The sequence below is a fragment of the Phocoena phocoena genome, chromosome 10 (genome assembly GCF_963924675.1).
Source record: "Phocoena phocoena chromosome 10, mPhoPho1.1, whole genome shotgun sequence".
NCBI lineage: Eukaryota > Metazoa > Chordata > Mammalia > Artiodactyla > Phocoenidae > Phocoena > Phocoena phocoena.
In genome coordinates, this window is record NC_089228.1 from 95,368,396 (window position 1) to 95,388,717 (window position 20,322).

Genomic DNA, 20,322 nt, shown 5'->3' on the forward strand with positions numbered 1-20,322 from the left:
TTTTACTCTTTTTATAACTTAGTTTTTTGTTTTACAAAATGCCCATTTTAGAAAAGACAGCTAAGCCAAAGAAAGAAAATTAAAATCATCTGGAATCCTGCCTAAAGATAACCATTGTTAACATTTCGGAATACTCTTAATTTAAAAAAAAATTTTAAAACAGTCATCATGTATATTTGGTAATCCCTTTTGCATGACATTTTTGTCTTCCTATTTCAGTAACTTTTTTCTTTGAACGTGTGTAACGGCTGCAGAATATACCATTGTGCTAGGCTCTCTCCTAATAGGAGTGCTAAGGCATGAACCTGTGCCATCTGTTACAGCAGCTCAGAGGACTTTTGTTTTGTATCTTGGTTTTTGGCCAAGGTGCAAAGGTGAGGTGATGTTAGGGTGTGTAAAAGGGAAGGTTTAATACTGAGTTCTATGCAAGGGCAGGCCATTTATCATAGTGTATCAGATTCATGGAAAAGTTGGAGAAAATCATTCAGTTTTTCATCAATTCTTCATTTGTTTTTAGGCTCACTTTTTTCTGCTCCCTGTTCTGTCTCTCCAAGAATGAAACATGACTGAGGACTCCCAGAGAAACTTCCGTTCAGTATATTATGAAAAAGTGGGGTTTCGTGGAGTTGAAGAAAAGAAATCATTAGAAATTCTCCTAAAAGATGACTGTCTGGGTGAGTTTTATAAGTTAAATTTACCTTATTGGTTCTCAGTCATTCCCAGATCTTCTGAAATTAAATGTTACCTTTAAAGATGTCCAGAGGTATTGGTTACCTGCTGTATTTTTTTAGTGATAGGATGGCAGTAGAATGGTATATTTTGGGAGAAGTTAAGGATTTTTCAAGTTTATATTTCTCTGAATCAGAGCCAGACCTTTTTGAAAGGCCTCTTTAGAAGTCAGTAATATTTTTTTTCTCTTATTAGATCCATGTACTTTCTTTTCTCAATTTTCAGAGGTGTCATCATAGCTTCTGGGTAAATTTGCAGCAACTCTTGCCATGATTTTCTTTTATGGATACTGAAACTGCGTTATATATTGACATTTTTATTCTAAGCCAGTCATAATAAGGTCTGTTCTATTGCTAATTAAAGTAGAATAAACCGAGCCATAGTTAAAAACAGTAGTTTAAATGCATAGAGTGTTTTAAAATTTCAGAAACATTTCCCACCTGATCTTTGATCCTCACTAGGCAGTCTGTGTTGTAAGTATTATAATCCTCACTTGACAAGTAGGGAAATTGAGGCCCAAGGTGGTTGAATGTGGCTTACTGGTGAATGTGGGGATTTGCAGGCTGACTGTGCCACTCACCGGTGATGTAAACTTAAAGTCGCAAACTGCTCTGAGCTTCAGTTTCTGCATCTTTGAAACAATAACTACCCAACAAGCTTGCGATGTGGATAAATGAAATAAGTTCTATAAATAGTAACTACTGCTGATATTATAGTGAATGTAGTAATATATGCAAAATGCATCTCCGACACCGTGAAACACTAATTGTTTTTAAATAGCTAGTTGGGAAAAAAAATACATAGCTAGTGGGAACACCTGGGCTGGAAGTCAGTCTAGTGTTACCTTTCCTAGATTTGCTGATTGTATAGCAGCCTGCCTCTGAAGAGATGTCTTACTATACTTTTGGTTTTCAGACATGAAATGCATCTTTACCTATTGTGATCAGTATGAAAAGCATCTAATCGTTTTGTGTTTTTTTTCTTTTTCTTCCTCTAGATATTGAGAAACTTTGTACTTTTAGTCAGAGGTTCCCGCTCCCATCCATGTACCGTGCATTGGTCTGGAAGGTGCTTCTAGGTATGATTTCCAAGAGTTGGAAGCTTTATCTTCAAAAATGTTGAATGATGGGATCACTGGCGTCTTATCAGTCAGAAAAAGGATTTCTTTAGGCCTTTTACTGGGTACTGGGTCTAACCTCGGGAGCCTGAATCACCACTCACTTTGGAAGCCTGGAAGGAGGTGACCTTCAGAGGTGGTCCACTGCGTGTCACTCTTGAGTGTCAGGTGACATTAGAAGAGACAGTGGCGCACCTTCCTGAGACAAGGTGTGGGAGGAGCGTTGGGCCGGGAGAAAGGCGAACTGGTCTGGGCTTTACTGTCAGCTTAGTAACCTTCCAGAAGATGCCAGTAGGCCTCTTTTTTTTTTTTTTTTTCCTTTTTTTCTTTCATCTGTAAAATGAGGATATTGAGCTAAATGAACTCCTAGGGTTTAGCTGTTGATTTGTTAGTCTGTGACTCCCAGCTGTAGAGGTATAACTTCCTAAGGAGTGCTGTCAGAATCAAAAAAGAATTGAAGAGTTTTTACTTCCTAGAAGCGCAAATGAATAACTTACAGTGAAGAGTGGCTGAAGGAGAAGGAAAAACAGTCTCGCTCAGTTTCTGTGGAAGAAAACGTGTATTAGGTGCCCCAAGTGACTGGCAGTATGCCTTTTGAGCTAAGGATTTTTTTTTTCTATTACTGCTGAGCCTGCTGATGTAGAAAATACCCATCCATTACTACCCTCCTTTTCTTTCTTTAAAAAAAAACAAAAGTTAGGATAATCCTAGAATTCCCTTGTGAGGCAGGTATCAATATTGCAATTTTACCGATGGGGAAAAAGGACTGAAGTGAAATAACTTGCCTGAGGCCTTATAGCCTGTGAGTGGCAGAGCTAGGATTTGAGCTCAGGTTTGTAGAGCCCATTTGAAGTTAGGCTAGATTTATAGACCTTGTCTTCTTTCCAAGATGTACTATATTTTCAGGACCTGAAAAATCTGGAGTCCCGAATCTGATTATGTAAGGTGGGGCCAGCGAGGGAATGCAAGCCGTGCTAGAAAGCACTGTGCATTTTGCCTTTTTCGTTGTGCCTCTTGCCAGCCTTTGTACACTTACTTTTCTAATAGGTCACCGTGCGGATAAATTATAGAGAATGTGTGAAAACGACCTCAGTTTTTCCCTGAGTATTTTAAAAATATTAGTGTTTCCAGTGCCCATCAAAGTAAATGCCTTCCAGGGGTGCCTTTTAGGTGGGAATGTCGATCATATTTACATCTGCTGAGAAAGACTGTGTGTCTTATTAACTGATAATGCCAGTGGGTTAGTATGAGATGGACAGTTGTACTTTGCAGCTGAGTGCCAAGGGCTGTCAGGCTGTTCATCACCTCTTTTTCGTGGCTTGCTTTATCAGGTGAGTCTCCCTTGTTCTAGCCGTTAAAGGCACTCGAGGGACTTTCTTGGTGGCGCAGTGGTTAAGAATCCGCCTGCCAATGCAGGGGACACGGGTTCGAGCCCTGCTCTGGGAAGATCCCACAGGCTTCAGCGCAACTAAGCCCGTGCTCCACAACTGCTGAGCCCGTGTGCCACAGCTACTGAAGCCCGCGTGCCTAGAGCCCGTGCTCTGCAACGAGAAGCCACTGCAATGAGAAGCCCGCCCACCACAATGAAGAGTAGACCCTGCTCACCACAACTAGAGAAAGCCCATGCACAGCAATGAAGACCCAAGGCAGCCAAAAATTAATTAATTAATTATTTAAAAAGGCACTCGAGATTTAGAGCTGCCACACTATATTGGGAGTTTGTTTCCAACGTTAACCTCCCACCGTGTTAGTCTTCTGAGCTCATCCAAGTTACGTTTCCCAGAATGTTCTGTAGAATACTGGATCTGTGGTAGTTTGCACCAAAGAGAGATCCATAGTCAAGTGTACTAGCTAATAACACTTACACTAGCTTAGTATGTGCCATGTACTTTTAGTGTTTTATGTATGTTACTTTGTTGAGTCAGCATTAGAGTTGTGTGAGATGGGTATTATTCTTCCCATTCTTCAGATGGAGAAGCTAAGGCACAGGAAGATCAAGTAAGTTGTTGAGGGTCACCCTGCCGGTTAACTGTAGAGCTAGACTTCAGACCCAGGAACTTTGACTCTGGAGCTTGGGCTACGGTACAGTTTCATGAAGTTTAATGAGGCTGGGGTAAATAAAGCAAGATGTTTTTCTTTATAGCAAAACTTAAAGCCTTAATTTCATTGTCACCACTTCCCAAATCTGTTTGACTCTGGTACCCTTTTTCTCATGAAGACCCTTGGGGCTCATGTTCTGCAGAGAACATTTGGTGAAATGCTTACCCATCCCATTTCCTGCCTTTGGAAGATAAGGAGACAAGTCCCCGGAGAGACATTTGTGAGCATCTTGGTGTTAACACCTCTGGGACTAGTTGACTGAAGGCCCATCCAGTGCTCTTTCCAGTGTGTTTTCTCCATGCCATTTGTTTGTATTTAAAAAAATGTGGTTCTTGCCCCAAAGTCTAATGAGAAGACATCATGTTTAAATATATTAATGAGCATAAAATGGCATTGAAATGTAATATAAGGTCACTTTGGTAGTGAAAATTAGAGATTTTTTTTTTTCCTTCTAAAGAGACTTTAGGACTTTGAGCAAGTTTTAGTTGTTGGGGAAGAAAAGGATTTGACCACTTGGTGGTGGTTCTAAGATGAAGGGGGCTGTGTTGTCAGCTACAGCTCCCTTAACAAAATACCACAGACTGGGTGGCTTAAATAATTTATATCCTCACAGTTCTGGAGGCTGGGAAGTCCAAGGTCAAGGTGCTGGCTGATTTTGTTCCTGGTGAAGCATCACCTCCTGGTTTGCTGTGTCCTCACACGGCAGAGAGAAACCACACCAGCTCTGGTGGCTCTTCCTTTTCTTACAAGGGCACTAGCCCTGTTGGATTAGGGCCCCACCTTATGACTTTTAACCTTAATTACCTCCTAAAGGCCCTGTTGCCAAATATAGTCACATTGGGGGTTAGGGCTTCAACATATGAATTGTGGAGGTTGGGGGATGGGAACAATTCCATATTAGGGGCCAAGCACAGCAACTGGAGATAGGCCTTTAGCAGCTAAGGGTGGCCCAAGGCTGACAGCCATAAACTTGAATTAAATCATTATTGTAATTGGTGTGATTTATCTTGAATTTATGTGGCACATTTATTCAAAGGCTTTATGATGTCGTTTCATTTCTCTTTAATATCAATGATATAATTGCCATTCGAATATTGATAGTATTTAAAATTTGATTTATAGTGTGAATTTCTAAAAGCTAATCTCTATGGTAACTAAATATTTGTGTGAGTTCTAGTCTAATTGTGGTAGGCAGCTTTGCACAGGATTCTCTTTCATAGAAGAGGAATTTGGATTGGTGCCTCAGTATTTTGCCCTCTTTTTTTTTTTTTCCCCCCGCCCCGGGTCTCTATAGGCATCTTGCCTCCACACCATGAGTCCCATGCCCAGGTGATGATGTATCGCAAGGAGCAGTACTCTGATGTCCTTCACGCCCTGGAAGTCATTCGCTTTATCAGTGATGCCACACCTCAGGTTGAAGTCTATCTCTACATGCATCGGCTAGAGTCTGGGAAGTTGCCTCGAAGCCCCTCCTTTGCACTGGTCAGTGGTGCTTTTGTGTGACCCTTGGTTCAGCTTTAGACCTGCTCCGTCTGCCAGCCTTTGTTTGCATTATGTTCCACCTTAGAAACTTTCCATGGCTCTTTGTAGAATAAAAGCAACACATCTTTCCCAGACGTTCATAGCCCTGTACGTTTTGACTCAATCTCCCTAATGTTTTAAAATTTTGTTTTGAAGTAATTTCAAAGTTATAGATAAGTTGCAAGAATACTATCAAGAAATCCCACATGCCCTCTATCTCGGTTCCCTAGTCATTAACATTTTACTATGTTTGCTTTCTCATTTTTCCTATATATGTATACATATTTTTCTTCCAAACCAGTTGAGAATAAGACGTAGACGCGGCATCCCATTCCTTCAGATTCCTGCAGTGTATACTTGCTAAAGATGAGAACACTCCCCTAGGTGACCATAGTTCTGTCATCAACACCAACATCAAATGACATTGATATAGTATTAACATCTAATCTTCAGACTCCATTCCCGTCTGACCAATTGTCCCAGTAATGCCCTTTATCTAAACAATAAAAGTTATGGTTCAGAACTTATCAAACTTTCAACTACTAGTTTTACCATTTGTTAACGATTAAAATTTTTTTTTCTGTTTTAATTCTTCATTTTAAGATAGCAGAAAAAAGTTGCATAAAGAGTTAAGTGTTCCCATATACCTTCACCTAGCATCCTCAAATGTTACATCTTAATTATACTCTGGTTACTTATCAAAACCAGAGAATTAGCAGTGATACAATACTGTAATCTATAGGTGTTATTGAAATTTTGCTGACTGTCCCACCGATGTTCTTTTTCTGGTCCAGCATCCAATCTGGGATCATGCATTATGTTTACCATGTCTTAGTTGCCTTTAATCTGGAACAGTCCCTCAGTCTTCCTCTGTCTTTCATGACCTTGACAGTTTTGAAGAGTACCGGCCAGTAGAACATTTCTCAGTTTGGGTTTGTGTGTTTCCTCATGATTAAAATCTAGTTATGCGTTTCTGGCAGGAATTCCGCAGAAATACGATACTTATTGCTCTTACTGCTAACTTTGATCACTTGGTTAAGGTGATGTCTGCCAGGTTTTTTCAAGGTAAGGTTGCTGTTTTCCCTTTGTAATTAATAAGTAACTTGTGGGGAGGTACTTTGAGACTGTGTAATTATCAATCCACTGACTCTGGCCTGAAACAATTTTTACTGTGCTGATTGCCAAATGGTGATCTTCTAACTCCTTCGTTCCTTCTGAATTTATTCGTTGACTTTTCTGTAAGGAAGAGTTTTCCCTTCTCCCTCATTTATGTATATCAGTATGAATTTATAGATTCCTCTTTTATTCAATGGCCTATAATTCATTACTGCCATTATTTTGATGTTAAAATTGTCCCATATTTAGCCAGCAGGAGCCCCTTCAAGCTGACTTCTGTGTCTTTTTATTTTTTTTATTTTTTATTATTTTGTGGTACGCGGGCCTTGCACTGTTGTGGCCTCTCCCGTTGCGGAGCACAGGCTCCGGACACGGAGGCCCAGCGGCCATGGCTCACGGGCTCAGCCGCTCCGCAGCACGTGGGGTCTTCCCGGACCGGGGCACGAACCCGTGTCCCCTGCATCGGCAGGTGGACTCTCAACCACTGTGCCACCAGGGAAGCCCTGTGACTTCTGTGTCTTTTTGACAAGTTCCCATCATTTTGAGCACTTTCTTACTTTCTGGCACAAAAAGATATTCCAGGCTCATTTTGTACTTTCTCTACCCCAGGCTTGGAATCAGGCTTTTCTTTTTTTTTTGAAGTATTATAGTTAGAAACCAAGAACAGGGTGCTAGGTATATTCATTGTCCCTGGTGTGTCATTGCCTCTAGGCCCTCTCAGCAGACAGCTAGGAAATCTACACACACCTATATGTTTATATATCTATTTATTTCTATATTGAAGACCCTGAGTTAATGTCAGAAGTGCCAATTCCTTTCTAATATCACAAGTTCATTTTAGCCCTCACCCTTTTTATATTTGCAACTTCCTTCTCTGGCAGTGACAGTGAGGCTGATGGAAGCCTCTTCTTATTTGTATTTATTTCTTTGCTCGTTCCTCTGTCTGTGACCAACACGGCCGGCCACCTCTCTGGCCCTGGCCTGCAGGCCACACAGGCCTTGTAGTCACTGGCTGCCTCCTTGGCCCTGACCCCTCCTTGGCCTCAGGCCCACAGGCTCCAGCCTGCTTTATAGATTTCCCCTTTGACAAACCGCTCACTCTAGTTTCTTGGACTGCTTATTGTTTATAAAGGGAAGAGAGGGGGAGTGGAGGAGGGCAGGCAAAGTAATGACTATAGCTCTTGGGCTTTGGCTATTTTAATACAACTTGCAGTTCACTCTAAGCATCTTAACTTTTGGCTAAAACAGAGTGAGTTCGGAAGAGGGATTTGCCTGCAAACTGCTGTTCTGTAATTGTTTTGGTGGCTGTTGAAGACTGCAGGGTGCTAGCACAGCAGTTTGGACTTCGACTTGTTCTTTCTTTTTGAGGCTGCTTTGGGTCCCATGGGCAAATCTTAGGTCGTCCACTCTGATGAAGTTTATCAAGAGAGAACATTCCTGAAAATAGTTGGAATCCTCAAACTTTACATTTTATTTCCCATCAGCAGAATGCAGTTAGCTGTTAGTACTACACAAGTTCCTAAACTGTATATGAAGTTAGGTTAGATTATCCATTAGCTCAAGAGATCTAGGTGGTAGGTTATCGTTTCCACCTCATCCCTGTTCAGCTTTCCAGGCTCGAGGTCCAGGCACCTGTACCATGGCCTCAGGCTGACGTGCTGTCTAAGTTTTGTTCTGGGCTCAAGCCTCCTTGGTCACCAAGCCCTAGAAGCTGTATTTTCTTATCTTTTAATGAGACTTGTGTGACAGTGCTCGGCACAGGGCTGGGCACGTAGAAGCTGACTTCAGCTGGAGGGCGCTGGTCCTCTTGGCTGTGTCTCAGAGTAACTGGGAGCAACGTTGAGATGCCAGGTTCAGGAGCACCCAGCACAGCGCCAGGGCCGGGTGGGAGTCCACGAAAGGAGACTTTCTGCTGTTCTTGACATTTTGTAGAATGTTCATAAGTGGATAGGAGGCCTAAAATGCAATACTTCTGTTAAAATAGGTATTTTGGTTTTAACTTGGGACTTCTTAGGGGAGTAGAAGGAAGCTTTTTAGTTTTTCAATGTTTAAAACCCTTCAGCTGTTAAATCCTAGATGAAAAATGTAAAGCTTTTGGTGTAAGATATGGTGTTAGAAAACAGATTTTTCAAGTGGATTCCAGTTTTTATGAGACTTCTTTCGAAACTTACTTGAGGGTTTGCTTTCATGCTCTGAGTATTGACACAGGGTTTGAGAAATGCCATTCTTCTGAGTCCTAAAATTCCGATTCTAGGGTCATTTTTAGCTTTTTAGGTGCTTAAAGATAGAACAAAAATGTAAAGCTATGTATGAATGCTTTGAAATAAAATGCTTATTTAGTCCTTTTGGGGTCATTTAATGTTTGCAAATTATTGACAGAGGTCTCCAGTTGTTTGCTGTTTATCACTTCTGTTTGAAAGGAATTCTCCTCCAGCGCAGAGAATACTCTGGGGTGTAGAGTCAGCCCTTGCTTAGGGTCTGTGTTGACTCTTTGACCTTAATGTTAGAAGCTGAAAAATCTCTGAATGTTCAGCTTGAAAGCTGAGTGTTCAGAAGCAGCGCCGACTCAGATTCCTCTGGTTACTCATCCTCATCTCCCCTTGGTCATCTTTTTAGTGAGGGACTGTGCGCTTTCGGTCCCACTTTGATGTATTGCAGGTCCTTCAGAATCTAGGGAGCAAGGCTTCATTATTATTAAAGAATTCTGTATTTCTCTCTTCTACCTCCCTCTTGAGAGTTATTATTAATCTTGCAGGAGCCAGAAGATGAAGTATTTCTTGCCATTGCTAAAGCCATGGAAGAGATGGTGGAAGATAGCATTGACTGTTACTGGCTCACCCGATGCTTTGTGAACCAACTGAATAACAAGTACCGGGATTTTCTACCCCAGCTGGTGAGGGATGCTGTTATGGCTATTTTGGGGTGGGCGTGAGCAATGGTAATGGGGGTCCTCAGGAAATGGCCTTTACCTCCCGGTGCTGCTACCATTATGTGTGGACCCTCTGTGGTGGGAATCAGCAGATACCTTCTGTAAAAGGCCAGATGGTAAATGTTTCCAGCTTGGGGGGCTGGGTGTGTATGTCTCTGTTGCAAGCACACAGCTCTGCTGTTGTCACACAAAATACGTAAAAGCATGGTTGTGGCCGGATTTGGCCTCTGCAGGCTGTAGCTGACCCACCCCCCACTCTATGGTATTCCTTATCTTGATCCAGAATCCCCTGACTTTAGCTAGAAGTACCCATCTGTACTAAGGTTTAAGTTTGGCTGTGTAGAATGGGAAGCCCAAGTAACAGAGGCTTTGTCTTCTCTCACGTAAGCAGAAGTCTGGAGGCGAGGCAGCCCAGGGCTGGTGCCACAGCCATTGTATGGCCAGGGACCCAGGCTCGTGTCCTCCTGTACTAGCCTTCTTAGGTGTGATTCTTCCTCTCGTGATCCCATGACAGATGCTGGAGTGACAGCCATGACGTCCCTGTTCTAGGCAGGAAGGGAAAAGCAAAGACGAAAGTAAAGGAGGAGAAGTGACAAGCCAGGCCAGCCTGTCCCCCTTAAACAGACTTGCCTTCTGCATGACTATTGGCGGGCAGGACTGTGTCACCAGGCCGCCCCAGTTTTCAGTGGAGCCTGGGAAATGTGGTCGGTTCGTTTTAGCCGGGCACACTGTGATCTCACATTAGAGTCGGGACTCTGTGAGGAAGACAGCTGGTGGTCTGTACACTCTGACTTGGGAATCTGGAGACCAGCGCTTGTGTCATCAGCACAAGCCAGGGGTCCTTTGCCATTCTCTTTGCCCAGTGTTTTCCCTCATTTTATAAAAACGAGTCTTTTCTCTTAAGTCATTGAATTGTTTCACTTGGACATTCTGTTGAAAGCAGTAACCGTGTACAGGACGCAGGGTCAGGTGCGGGGCACAGGTCAGCCGAGCCCTGGAGATCCATCCCTGCTGTGTCCGTTAGGGTGGTTGGCGAGACTCTTCAGCCCTCCGTTTCCCAGGGCACTGAACAGGAGTGTTTTTTATGTACTTGCATTAAGTAAAATTTGATTTTAGAATTTTGAAATTTAATTCACTTAATTTCAATAAATAAAAGCATGGCATTGGAGCATATGGAAATGAAATGTTAGCTGCCTAATTAAATCAAGAGGTGCGAATCATACTGTGATTCGCTTTTCTTATTGGAGTAAATGCAGTAGCATTTTGATAGTTCGTTTAAAAATTCATTATTTTTAATAACATAAGTAACATACATTCTCGAAGTATTAAGTAATCCAAATGAATCCAGTGTTGTCACAGACCTGCACCAGCGCCTCCCCTCCCCCACTTTCTAAGACGTGGGCGTTGTCATCAGCTTGGTGTGTATTTGTCTAGACTATTTTATGTGCATTGGAATGGATGGGGTTGCGAGTGCATTCCCATGAACACGTGTGTGTGTGTACGTATATAACATATATATATAATTTTTTTAAATGTAAGTATTATACTGTTTATACGGCCCTACAATTCTTTTTAAAAATTAATGTCTGGGAGCTTTTCCATGTCAATACACATAGGTAGTTTTCAGTCCTGACTTCCTATTAGTACCACCTGTGAGCTCTTAAAAATGACCAAACCAATGAAATCAGAATCTTCAGGGGGGTGAGGCCCCAGAATTCTACTTTTTTAAAACTCCAAGTGATTCTGAAATGAGGCTAGGATTGAGAGTCGCTCATTTAGAACCACTTTAAAAAGTTCTCATAGTATTTTCTGTTAAGAATTTGCCCTAATTTAATGTAAAGGCTCCATGCTGACAGTCCCACTCTGTGTACGTGATGTGTTCCCATGTGTATACGTGTGTGTGTGTCTCTAGGGTGGGTTACCTATACAACAGATGCTCAATTGCAAGAGACATACTTAAATTTGTTAACTACCAGGTTACTTACCCAGAAGTTGTACCAGTTTTGCTTCCCCCAACAGTTTGAGATTTCCTGTTTTCCACCCCATTGCCAGTACTTGATAGTATCACTCTCTTAACATTTTTCCAATCTGATAGTGAAATCGTAGCCCATTTTAATTTCCATTGCCTCATTTTTGAGTGAAGTTAAGCAGCGTTGGGTATGTTTATTGGCATCATATTTGTCTACCTTTCTGTTTTGTTTCCGTCTTTCCTTTTTTTTTTTTTTTTTTGGTAAGAATTATTGCTATATGCTGGATATTTGTCCTTTGTTAAGTAAGTTAAATATTTTCTCTGAAAATATTTCTCCCTGTTGTGTAAAGATGTAAAGGTTTGATACCATTGGATTTATCAGTATTTCTTCTGCTGTTTTGTATCGCAGTTAGAAAGCCCTTTCTAATCCCGAGATTTAAAAACAAGTTTTTTTTTTTTTTTTTTTGCTGTACGCAAGCATGTGGGATCTTCTTGGACCGGGGCACGAACCCGTGTCCCCTGCATCGGCAGGCGGACTCTCAATCACTGCGCCACCAGGGAAGCCCTAAAAACAAGTTTTTAAAAAGCTTCTAACTTTTAAAAATATTTGAATATTTTAAAATTTAGTTCTTTAATTGGTGAAGGACTTACCTTTGCAACTGGCATCAGATGCAGACGTGACTGTTTCTTTTGTGGTTATAACTGCAGCACAGCTTCAGCCAGCACCCCACCGCCCTCTTCCTCCTCACACTGGTCAACAGTTTGAGAACATGATTCATGCCAACCAAGACTAAATTTGCTTTGCTGATGAATTATTTCATCTTAACACATCTGTTTATACAGATGAGGAAACTGAAGCACAGAGCAGTTAAGTAACTTGTCCAAGGCCACACAGTTAATAAGCAGTAGAACTACCACTTACGCTGTTGGTCAGTTCATTCTTTTCTTCACAGATTTGTAATGCCCTCTTTATCGTGTACTAGGTTTATATATATATTTATCTCTTTCTGGACTCCTTTTTTTTTTTCTATCAAGGTATTTGTCTGTTTCCTGGCCAGTACCATATGACTTACCTTAACTTCCTAGCATATTTTCATAGCTGGTAGGGAAATTTCCCTCTTATTGTTCTTTTTCAAAAATGCCTTGAGCTTTTTTTTTTGTTAAAGAAATGCATTTTAGAATGGGCAAGATACTTAATGTCCCTATGTCCCCTGAACCTTAATTTCCCCATCTTCAGAAAAGGGGGTTTATTTTCACATGTACATTATAGTGCCTAGCACACAGTTTTTTTTATAGTTGCAAATTTTTTTTAAGGTTCAGAATGTATAAGAAAAGCTAAATTTCCTTTGTGTTGCTATTTGATTTAGCCATCAAGTGACTTAAACTTTTTGTGTGTGTGTGACTTAAACTTTTAAAGTCAAGTTTTAAAAAAACTTGTCTTTAGTTAAACCTTGTTTAGTCCAGCTTAAAATTTTTTGTTGTTGTATACTAGATCTCTTCTGCCTAGCTTTTTGTTAGTTTCTATAATCTTGTCTGCCATCTTTTCAGATTTTTGTGGTTTTACCAAATTTGTTATCACAGAGCATAGGTTGTTTCATAATCCTGGGGAAATGTGCACATGATAGACAGTGACGGGCTTTGACATCCAAAGAAAAGAATATTTCTGGTGATGATGCCTTTATGTTGTAGTGTTCTGATTTATAGGATTACATCACAGCTTTCCTCTCCATACAAGCTTTTGGAAATTCTCTTTGATGAGGCCTCCGATTACCAAGGAGAGTAGAGGCCAGCTTCAGTGGTGTGACATGGAAGGTCTCTGTTGTTCTCTTCAGATCAGACTGCCTTTAAGCCACCTCAGTCTTAACTGTGTTTAGTCATTAAAGTGAGTGAGTTTTCTTTCCTTGCCATTGATATAATTTTTAAAAGCTGTCCTAAAGAGAGGGTTTTTTCTTTTAATAAACACTATTAGCAGCCTCTTCTTAAGTTTAATATAAATTCCTCTCAAGGTGGTTAAATCTCTTACCAGGTTTTGCCTTCTGTTGAGGTATGCTTTATTTCCTTAAAAGTAAGTATATGAGAGTCATGGAAATGTTGGAAATAACCTAAATGTTTTACAGTAAAATATAAATAAAATCATCGCATCTACCATTTCTACCATTTGCTGTGTCCTAAAAATTTCAGGCAGTATAAATGTCATCTTCCACTAAAAAGAAAAAACAGCACATGTGGTATGTATTTATATTCACCCTCTTAGACTTAGCAGTAGTATCTGATACACGTTTTTCTTCCCTGCTTTATTTTTTTTAACCTAATATATGCTGGGGATTATGCCATGAGCAGTATATAGAGACGTTCCTTATTCCTTTTCACAGCTGCATACCACTCCATCCTAGTTTATTCAACCCATCCTCTATTGTTGGCTAATTGAGATGTTTCCAGTCTCTTGCTGTTATAACAGGTGAATAGCTTTGTGCATGTATCTTTTTGTATATTTGCCAGTATATATGGGGGATAGATTTCCTAGAAATGAATGGACCTAGATCAAGGGGTAAAGGCATATGTTACTCAGCTAGGTTTTTTTCAAATTCCTCTTTGTAGAGCTCATACCCTTTTGCATACTCGTGATCAACAGATGAGAACACCAGTTTCCCTGTAGCCTCGCCAACCTGGTATGTGTTCTTGCCAGCATGATCGGTGAGAAAGGATACCTTACTATAGTTTCAGGTTGCATTTCTTTTATTATAGCCAGGTTGAGCATCTTTTCATATGGGTTAGAGCCATGTGCATTTTTTTCCTATAGCGGTTTTGGCATTTTCCTTTTTTAGAAGCTCTCTTTATTTAGGGATATTTATCCTTTAAGCTGGACCAGATATCAATGTGTGGCCCTCTTTGCCTGGCCAAGTCCCATCCCTTCTTCGTGGGCCAGCTCAAACGTCAGCTGTCCTGGGAAACTCTTTCTGGCTTCTTAAGTATATGGGTTAGGATTCCCACCTGGATGTGCCTGTCGTCTCTGCTTTTTCTCATCATAGCATCTCTGCCTTCAAGGAGCTTCCAGCCTGGTTGAGAGAGCTGCAAAGAGCTAACTATAACACACTGTGATAAAGCTATCTTGCTTTTTACTCCCTTCCCTATATATGTAGCAGTGTCTGGCTACGGTGGACATCGTAAAGGTTATGAATTGCCTCTTCGGCAGAAGTACAGTGGTGCAGATATTTAGTTAAAAAAAAAAAATTGCGTTTGGCCAGGTGATATGGGATCTGGTCATGCCCTTCTGGATAGAGAGTACAGACTTGAGGGTTTGACCTTAGGATCCGTGCTTTGCCAGAGAACCCTGTAAATACAGCAGACCTGTCTGGGAGCCAGCTTCGTTAGCTCCCATCCCAGTCTTCTAGTGTCGGCTGTTGTGTAACCTTACATGGGAGAGGCTGCCAGATGGAACCCTGGAGCATTGTCCCCCTGTGTTATTCCTGTACCTCTCCGGAATTCTTGTGTACATCTTGCTGGGGACAGAGCTACCCCTGTTGTAGCTGCCAAGTGCAGAGTGTGCTCCACGTGGGTCAGCGTACGTGGCATCAGTGACTGCTGGGCCTTTTCATCTCCATTCTTCCTAGTTCCCTGTCCCCGCTTTAGTCCCACTCTGTTTCTTTGGTCTTAACCCTTGTCCTTTCCCTGAACATAAACCTGCTGCCCTAGAGCGGCCAGAACGCGGGCCTTTCTTAGCTCCCCAGAGCAACTGAATTTTGGTTTGGGCTTTTGTCTTAGGTTGTCGAATCTGGCTAGCACAATTGGGACTAACTAGGATGACTAACGGTTCCTTTTAGCCTGGGACTGTCCCAGGAAACCCCTTAGTCCTGGACGCTTGGTTCCTCTGGTTAGTTCTGACCTGGGAAACTGCTGTCTCACCAGTGACTTAAATGAGCCTGAAGCTTTGTCTTCTAGCATTTCCTGCGTTCAGCGTGTACACTTTTTCATCACAGGCTGTAAGATCAGGTAACATTATGTCACAGGAACTGAGTAATCTCTTCCCGTTTAATCATTAGCCAAAGGCTTTTGAGCAATACTTGAACCTGGAAGATAGCCGACTGCTGCGTCATCTGAAGACGAGCTCTGCAGTGTCCAAACTGCCCTATGATCTCTGGTTCAAGAGATGCTTCGCCGGCTGCTTGCCTGAATCCAGCTTACAGAGGCAAGTATTTCTTTCAAATACGGACTGCAGGCTCAGAGGCAGAAAAATCCTGCGTTTTTTTTTTTTTTAACGTGATCATCTTGGAATATGAATTTGCTTTAGAACAATCCAATAATTTATGCTGACTTCTCCAGCAGCTAACGTAACAACACACGATTCTGCTTATTATATATAAAGTTAGAAACATTAGAAATATATTAATATAAATATTAAAAATGTTACAACATACGGTTAGAGAAATTGAAGGCCCTCAATGTGTTCGATGCTGTTCAGTATTCTCATGTGAAATAGTCTCTAGGAGTACATGTGGGCTTTTCCAGAAATGGAGCAGGTCCTAGAGAAAATGTGTATTTCTAAAGTAGCTGAAGGCAGTGAGAGACTTGAGACTCAAACTCAGCTCTTCATCAACTTCAGACGCGTTACGGGTATTTCGGTGTCCTGGATCACCCTATCCACAGCTTTGCAGTTGAGGAGAAAGGTAAATGTACAGAGGACATTACAAGACAATGTATTTGGCATGTATAGAATAATACCAACTGTAAGAGTTTATAGGAGTTATCAGAATAGTTATTTTAGAGTATATTCAGTAACTGGCTCCTTAATGAATTTAAACCGCTGGAAAATGAAATTGAATTTATCATTTCATCTGCTGCTTTTGTTGTTCCTTACCATGTAATGATTATATTAACATTACAAAATGTTAGTAAAATCTAAGCTTTGGTTTAGGACTTTCCTGCCCGAAAATGTCAGTTTTGAAACATTAGGGAATTGGCATACTGGTCAATTCCTAGCAGAGCAAATATTGATACTTTCTAGCCATGGTTCCTTTTTTCCTTCCACTGCTGATTGTGTCTGAAATAGATTTCAAATGGCTGATCTGTGTTGTTTTCCTTGATGATGATTTCTTCATAGCTCTTCTCTGAAGCTCATGAACTCAGCCCTCTGTATCCGCAGATGTGCATCTGTGGATTCAGCTGATTCTGTGCTGTGTTTATAATTTGTGGTTGGTTGAATCCTTGGATGTGGAATCTGCAGATATAGAAGGCTGACTGTACCACCTCATTTCACACAAGGGACTTGAGCCTCCACGGATCTTGGTAGCCACAGCAAGTGAGTCCTGGAACCAATTCCCTGGGGATACTGAGGGACGACGGTACTTAAAAGAAAATGTAATTTGATTTAATCTTGAAATTTGAGCTGTTTAGATAAACATAAACTTCAGACTCGTAACTTGATTATATCTTTATTTTGCAGGGTTTGGGATAAAGTTATAAGTGGATCCTGTAAGATACTAGTTTTTGTAGCTGTGGAAATTCTCTTAACCTTTAAAATAAAAGTAATGGCACTGAACGGTGCAGAGAAGATAACAAAGTTTCTGGAAAATGTAAGTGTACTTTGTTTTGTTTTAATTTTGAATCTAGAAGGGAAGTCAGTTTAGCAAGCCAGATGTTTCTATTGCATTAGATTATTTCAGAGACATAGTATACTTTTACATCATAAGAAACGATTTTCCCCTGGAAGTTTCACGTTGCTCTGTGGATGGTAGTGCAGTCCTTTGGGGTCAGTGGTCTGAGCAGCAAGTCTCCATGAGTGTATGCGCCCGGGACTGGAGTCTCATCCCCTGATGTGACCCCTAGGAGGTTTGTCAAGAAAAGGAAGAGGTGAGATCTTTACTTTAGGGTGACTGATCTTTGTTGCTGGAAAAGGGAACCTGATGTTCTGAAGGATTTTGTAAGTCCTTTCACTTCTGTTGCTATCTCTGGTAGAGTCCCAGTTGGATTTGTTAATGTGCTGAAATGTAAACTGAGAGCATGTTGAAAAGGGTCAGAATGAATCTGTTTTTCCCCGTCTTTGTATCTTAGAATCCCCTTAACCAGGCAAGAAGAGGTGGAAGTACAGAGACTTAGGTGTGAGTGAATTTCACTGGACCCCAAGTCTATATATTTTAATCAGTCAGTTAACAGTTGAACAGTGGCCCAGTAAATAAGTACTAAGTGAAGGTATGTTGGATCAAAGAACCGTCATCGTTGTAATAATTAGTGGCTCACAGTGCCAGGGCCACTGCTGAGTATTTTTTGTGAATTATGTCATGTAACCCGGTAAAGAGCCCTGTGAATTGCGGCTATCATTTGCCTCATTTTAGAGACGGGGATCTGAACCCAGGGAGCTCAGATAACCTGCCCAAGAGTCCGCAAGTAGTGGGCAGTGCAGGATTCGACCCTAGGTGGTATGACACGACTGCTCCTTGCTGCGGCCTCAGGTGGCGCGTGAAACAGATCCTGGCACTAGCCTCCTGTGCGATTGCTTTCTGAAAAATGCTGAAAACTCCAGTGGAAATGAGATTTGTACCAGAGTGAAAATGAGGGAGATACTGAAGTCGGAAACACATTTCAGAGACTGGTTTGCTTGTTCACAGATCCCCCAGGACAGCTCGGATGCGATTGTGAGCAAGGCCATCGACTTATGGCACAAACACTGCGGGACCCCGGTCCACTCCGCCTGAACATTCCTGACATTGTGGACAGTCTGCCAGGCCTGCCCAGAGGGCTTTTTTGGGACATGATCTACTAAACTGATAATAGGGTTCTCACTTTGGTACTCAAAGTGTAATTGTTTTCCCAGCAAAATTTATTTAAGATACCTGGAGTCACTGTGTTGTGGAATGGCATTTTCTGATTACACAGAACTACAGAGTTCAACTCTGAATAGCATTTAAAAAAATTTTTATTTTATTGAAGTATATAGGTGATTTACAATGTGTTAATTTCTGTACAGCAAAATGATTCAGTTATACATACATATACATTCTTTTTCGTATTCCTTTCCGTTATGGCTGATCATAGGGTATTGAATATAGTCCCCTGTGCTTATACAATAGGAACTTGTTCTGAACAGCATTTTGAAAGCGTTGTTTGAAAATAGCTCCCAGCTTGTAAAGCGGTTGAGTCAGGGTGGGTGGGTGCCTCAGTAAGCAGGGTGTAACCAAGCTTGCCCTGCTCCTCTCTAATTAGCACCGAGCTAGTTACTTTCTAAGGTCTATTTCTGGAATGGCAAACAACTTCCTTACGTTGACAACTCGGATTCCGCTTTTGTTGAGACAGTACCTGTTGAAATCTAAGCTGACTTTCTAAATCTTCTGAAATCTGAATCTGCTTTCTGAGACTTTGTCTTGCTAAATAGGTTTAAATAAAGGCCTTGCTTTTTTTTTTTCTCTGTGCCAGTCGGAGTGAAATATTACTGAACAACATGTGTCTAAATTTACCTGCTAAGAGAGGACTTGTTTATTTTGCTGGACTCATGCTTTTTCTTGATGGGCGGGCCATTAAATGTTGGGTGAGCATCTGGGGAGGACTCTGCCACCTGGAATAGGAACGGGTGAAAGGGCAGGTTCAGGTTAATAGCTAATGCCCGCCCCCCACCCCCCACCCCCACCCCAGCTGTGTCGTCCCCTGATGGTAACTGTTGGTTGAACAGTTGCAGGCTTTGAGCTGGGCGAGTGAGACGGGGCCCTTTGTTTGAAACTGATTCATGCACCTGTCAGACCTGCAGGAGCCCGAGTGGTGAGTTGGATTCTCCACGCCCCCATCCCTCTGCCCAAAAAAGAGGAGACATGGAATTATGGAGCTCTCACTCTTGAGAGTTCAGTCCCTGCCTAATGTGGAAAACAGCTGTAGAGAGAGTTCAGAGCACACGGAGTTGTTGAAACCAGCTGGCCCACATGTAAAGTAACATATCCAAGAGTATTTAATTTTTTTAATCAAAAATACACTCATAAGAAAACTTCTTAAAGCAAACTGTGCTTACAGTTAATGCTTTACATTTATCCAGTGATCGCCTCTGCCCCGAAGAACTTTGAATCCAGTAGGGGATGTGAGCAAAAGCGCACGAGGAGTTCCTGCTGCACTTGTCCGCTACCTAGTGAGTGAACGTGGGGTTTATGTGAAATTCACAGAAGTCATAAGCGCTTTACTTCTAATTTACGAGCCACATACGGTTACAAATCATAAAAGTTTGTACAACTTTTTGGTAAAGATTATAAGGTCAAGTGATGTTAGTGAATCCCAACTGCTGGCTCCCACCTCGGCACTGGGAGAAGCAGGGGCAGGCCTCACAGAGCAGGGGGGAGGTGGGGGGAGAGGGAGGGAGTGCACCTGGCGGGGAGGGGGCTGAAGGGGCTGGAGTTCCGCTTAAAATTCTGGTGAGGGTCCAGATGAGCCAAAACGGAAGACTATTGCCCCACTGCTGAGGGATAGAAAATTAAATATTCTGCAAGTACAGTATATGCTGTCAAACCCTGTTTGGCAAAACCTTGTCTGCCATAGGGTGTGGCTCTTGGGTCTTGTTTTGTTTTGTCAATCTGATTATCATGCGTTTTCCTTAGACAACGGAAGGGCTCCATCTGGGCAGAATTTAAGGCCCACTCTAGGGACACAGAGTAGGTGAGGATCCAATTCCATTTCAGTATCAGAATTTTATTTTACTGAGTGCAGTATTTTGAAGATGTTTCTGCTCACTGCCTGCTGTGAGAAGCACGGCTCCTGATGAAAATAGCCCCACGTTCCCTTTATTCGAGACATTTTGTCCGGATACTGCAGAAACCCAGGGTTTCGGTTGTGGCCAAAACTGTGGTGGCTAATATGTGGGGCTCTCCCCCT

The 20,322-nt window shown here is 41.8% G+C and overlaps 1 protein-coding gene across 3 annotated transcripts; it reads left to right on the forward strand.

Moving 5' to 3' along the window:
• The first annotated feature begins 518 nt into the window (after positions 1-518).
• On the forward strand, positions 519-18,306 carry TBC1D7 (TBC1 domain family member 7). Of its 3 annotated transcripts, XM_065885397.1 has the most exons (7): positions 519-674; positions 1,727-1,807; positions 5,241-5,428; positions 9,339-9,476; positions 15,522-15,667; positions 16,922-17,051; positions 18,084-18,306. In XM_065885397.1, exons 1-7 carry the CDS (start codon positions 563-565, stop codon positions 18,168-18,170), a joined length of 882 nt encoding a protein of 293 aa, XP_065741469.1. In that variant the 5' UTR covers positions 519-562; the 3' UTR covers positions 18,171-18,306. The 3 variants fall into 3 exon arrangements, with proteins under 3 accessions (XP_065741469.1, XP_065741471.1, XP_065741470.1); XM_065885399.1 differs by lacking the exon at positions 9,339-9,476 and having other exon boundaries at positions 563-674; positions 18,084-18,170; XM_065885398.1 differs by lacking the exon at positions 1,727-1,807 and having other exon boundaries at positions 563-674; positions 18,084-18,170.
• The last annotated feature ends 2,016 nt before the right edge of the window (positions 18,307-20,322 follow it).

Coding starts and splice junctions, on each gene's coding strand:
- TBC1D7 (XM_065885397.1), top strand. CDS start 563: ATGACTGAGGACTCCCAGAGAAACTTCCGTTCAGTATATTATGAAAAA. Junction 5,429..9,338: donor GAAGCCCCTCCTTTGCACTG/GTCAGTGGTGCT, acceptor TTAATCTTGCAG/GAGCCAGAAGATGAAGTATT. Junction 15,668..16,921: donor CCTGAATCCAGCTTACAGAG/GCAAGTATTTCT, acceptor TTTATTTTGCAG/GGTTTGGGATAAAGTTATAA.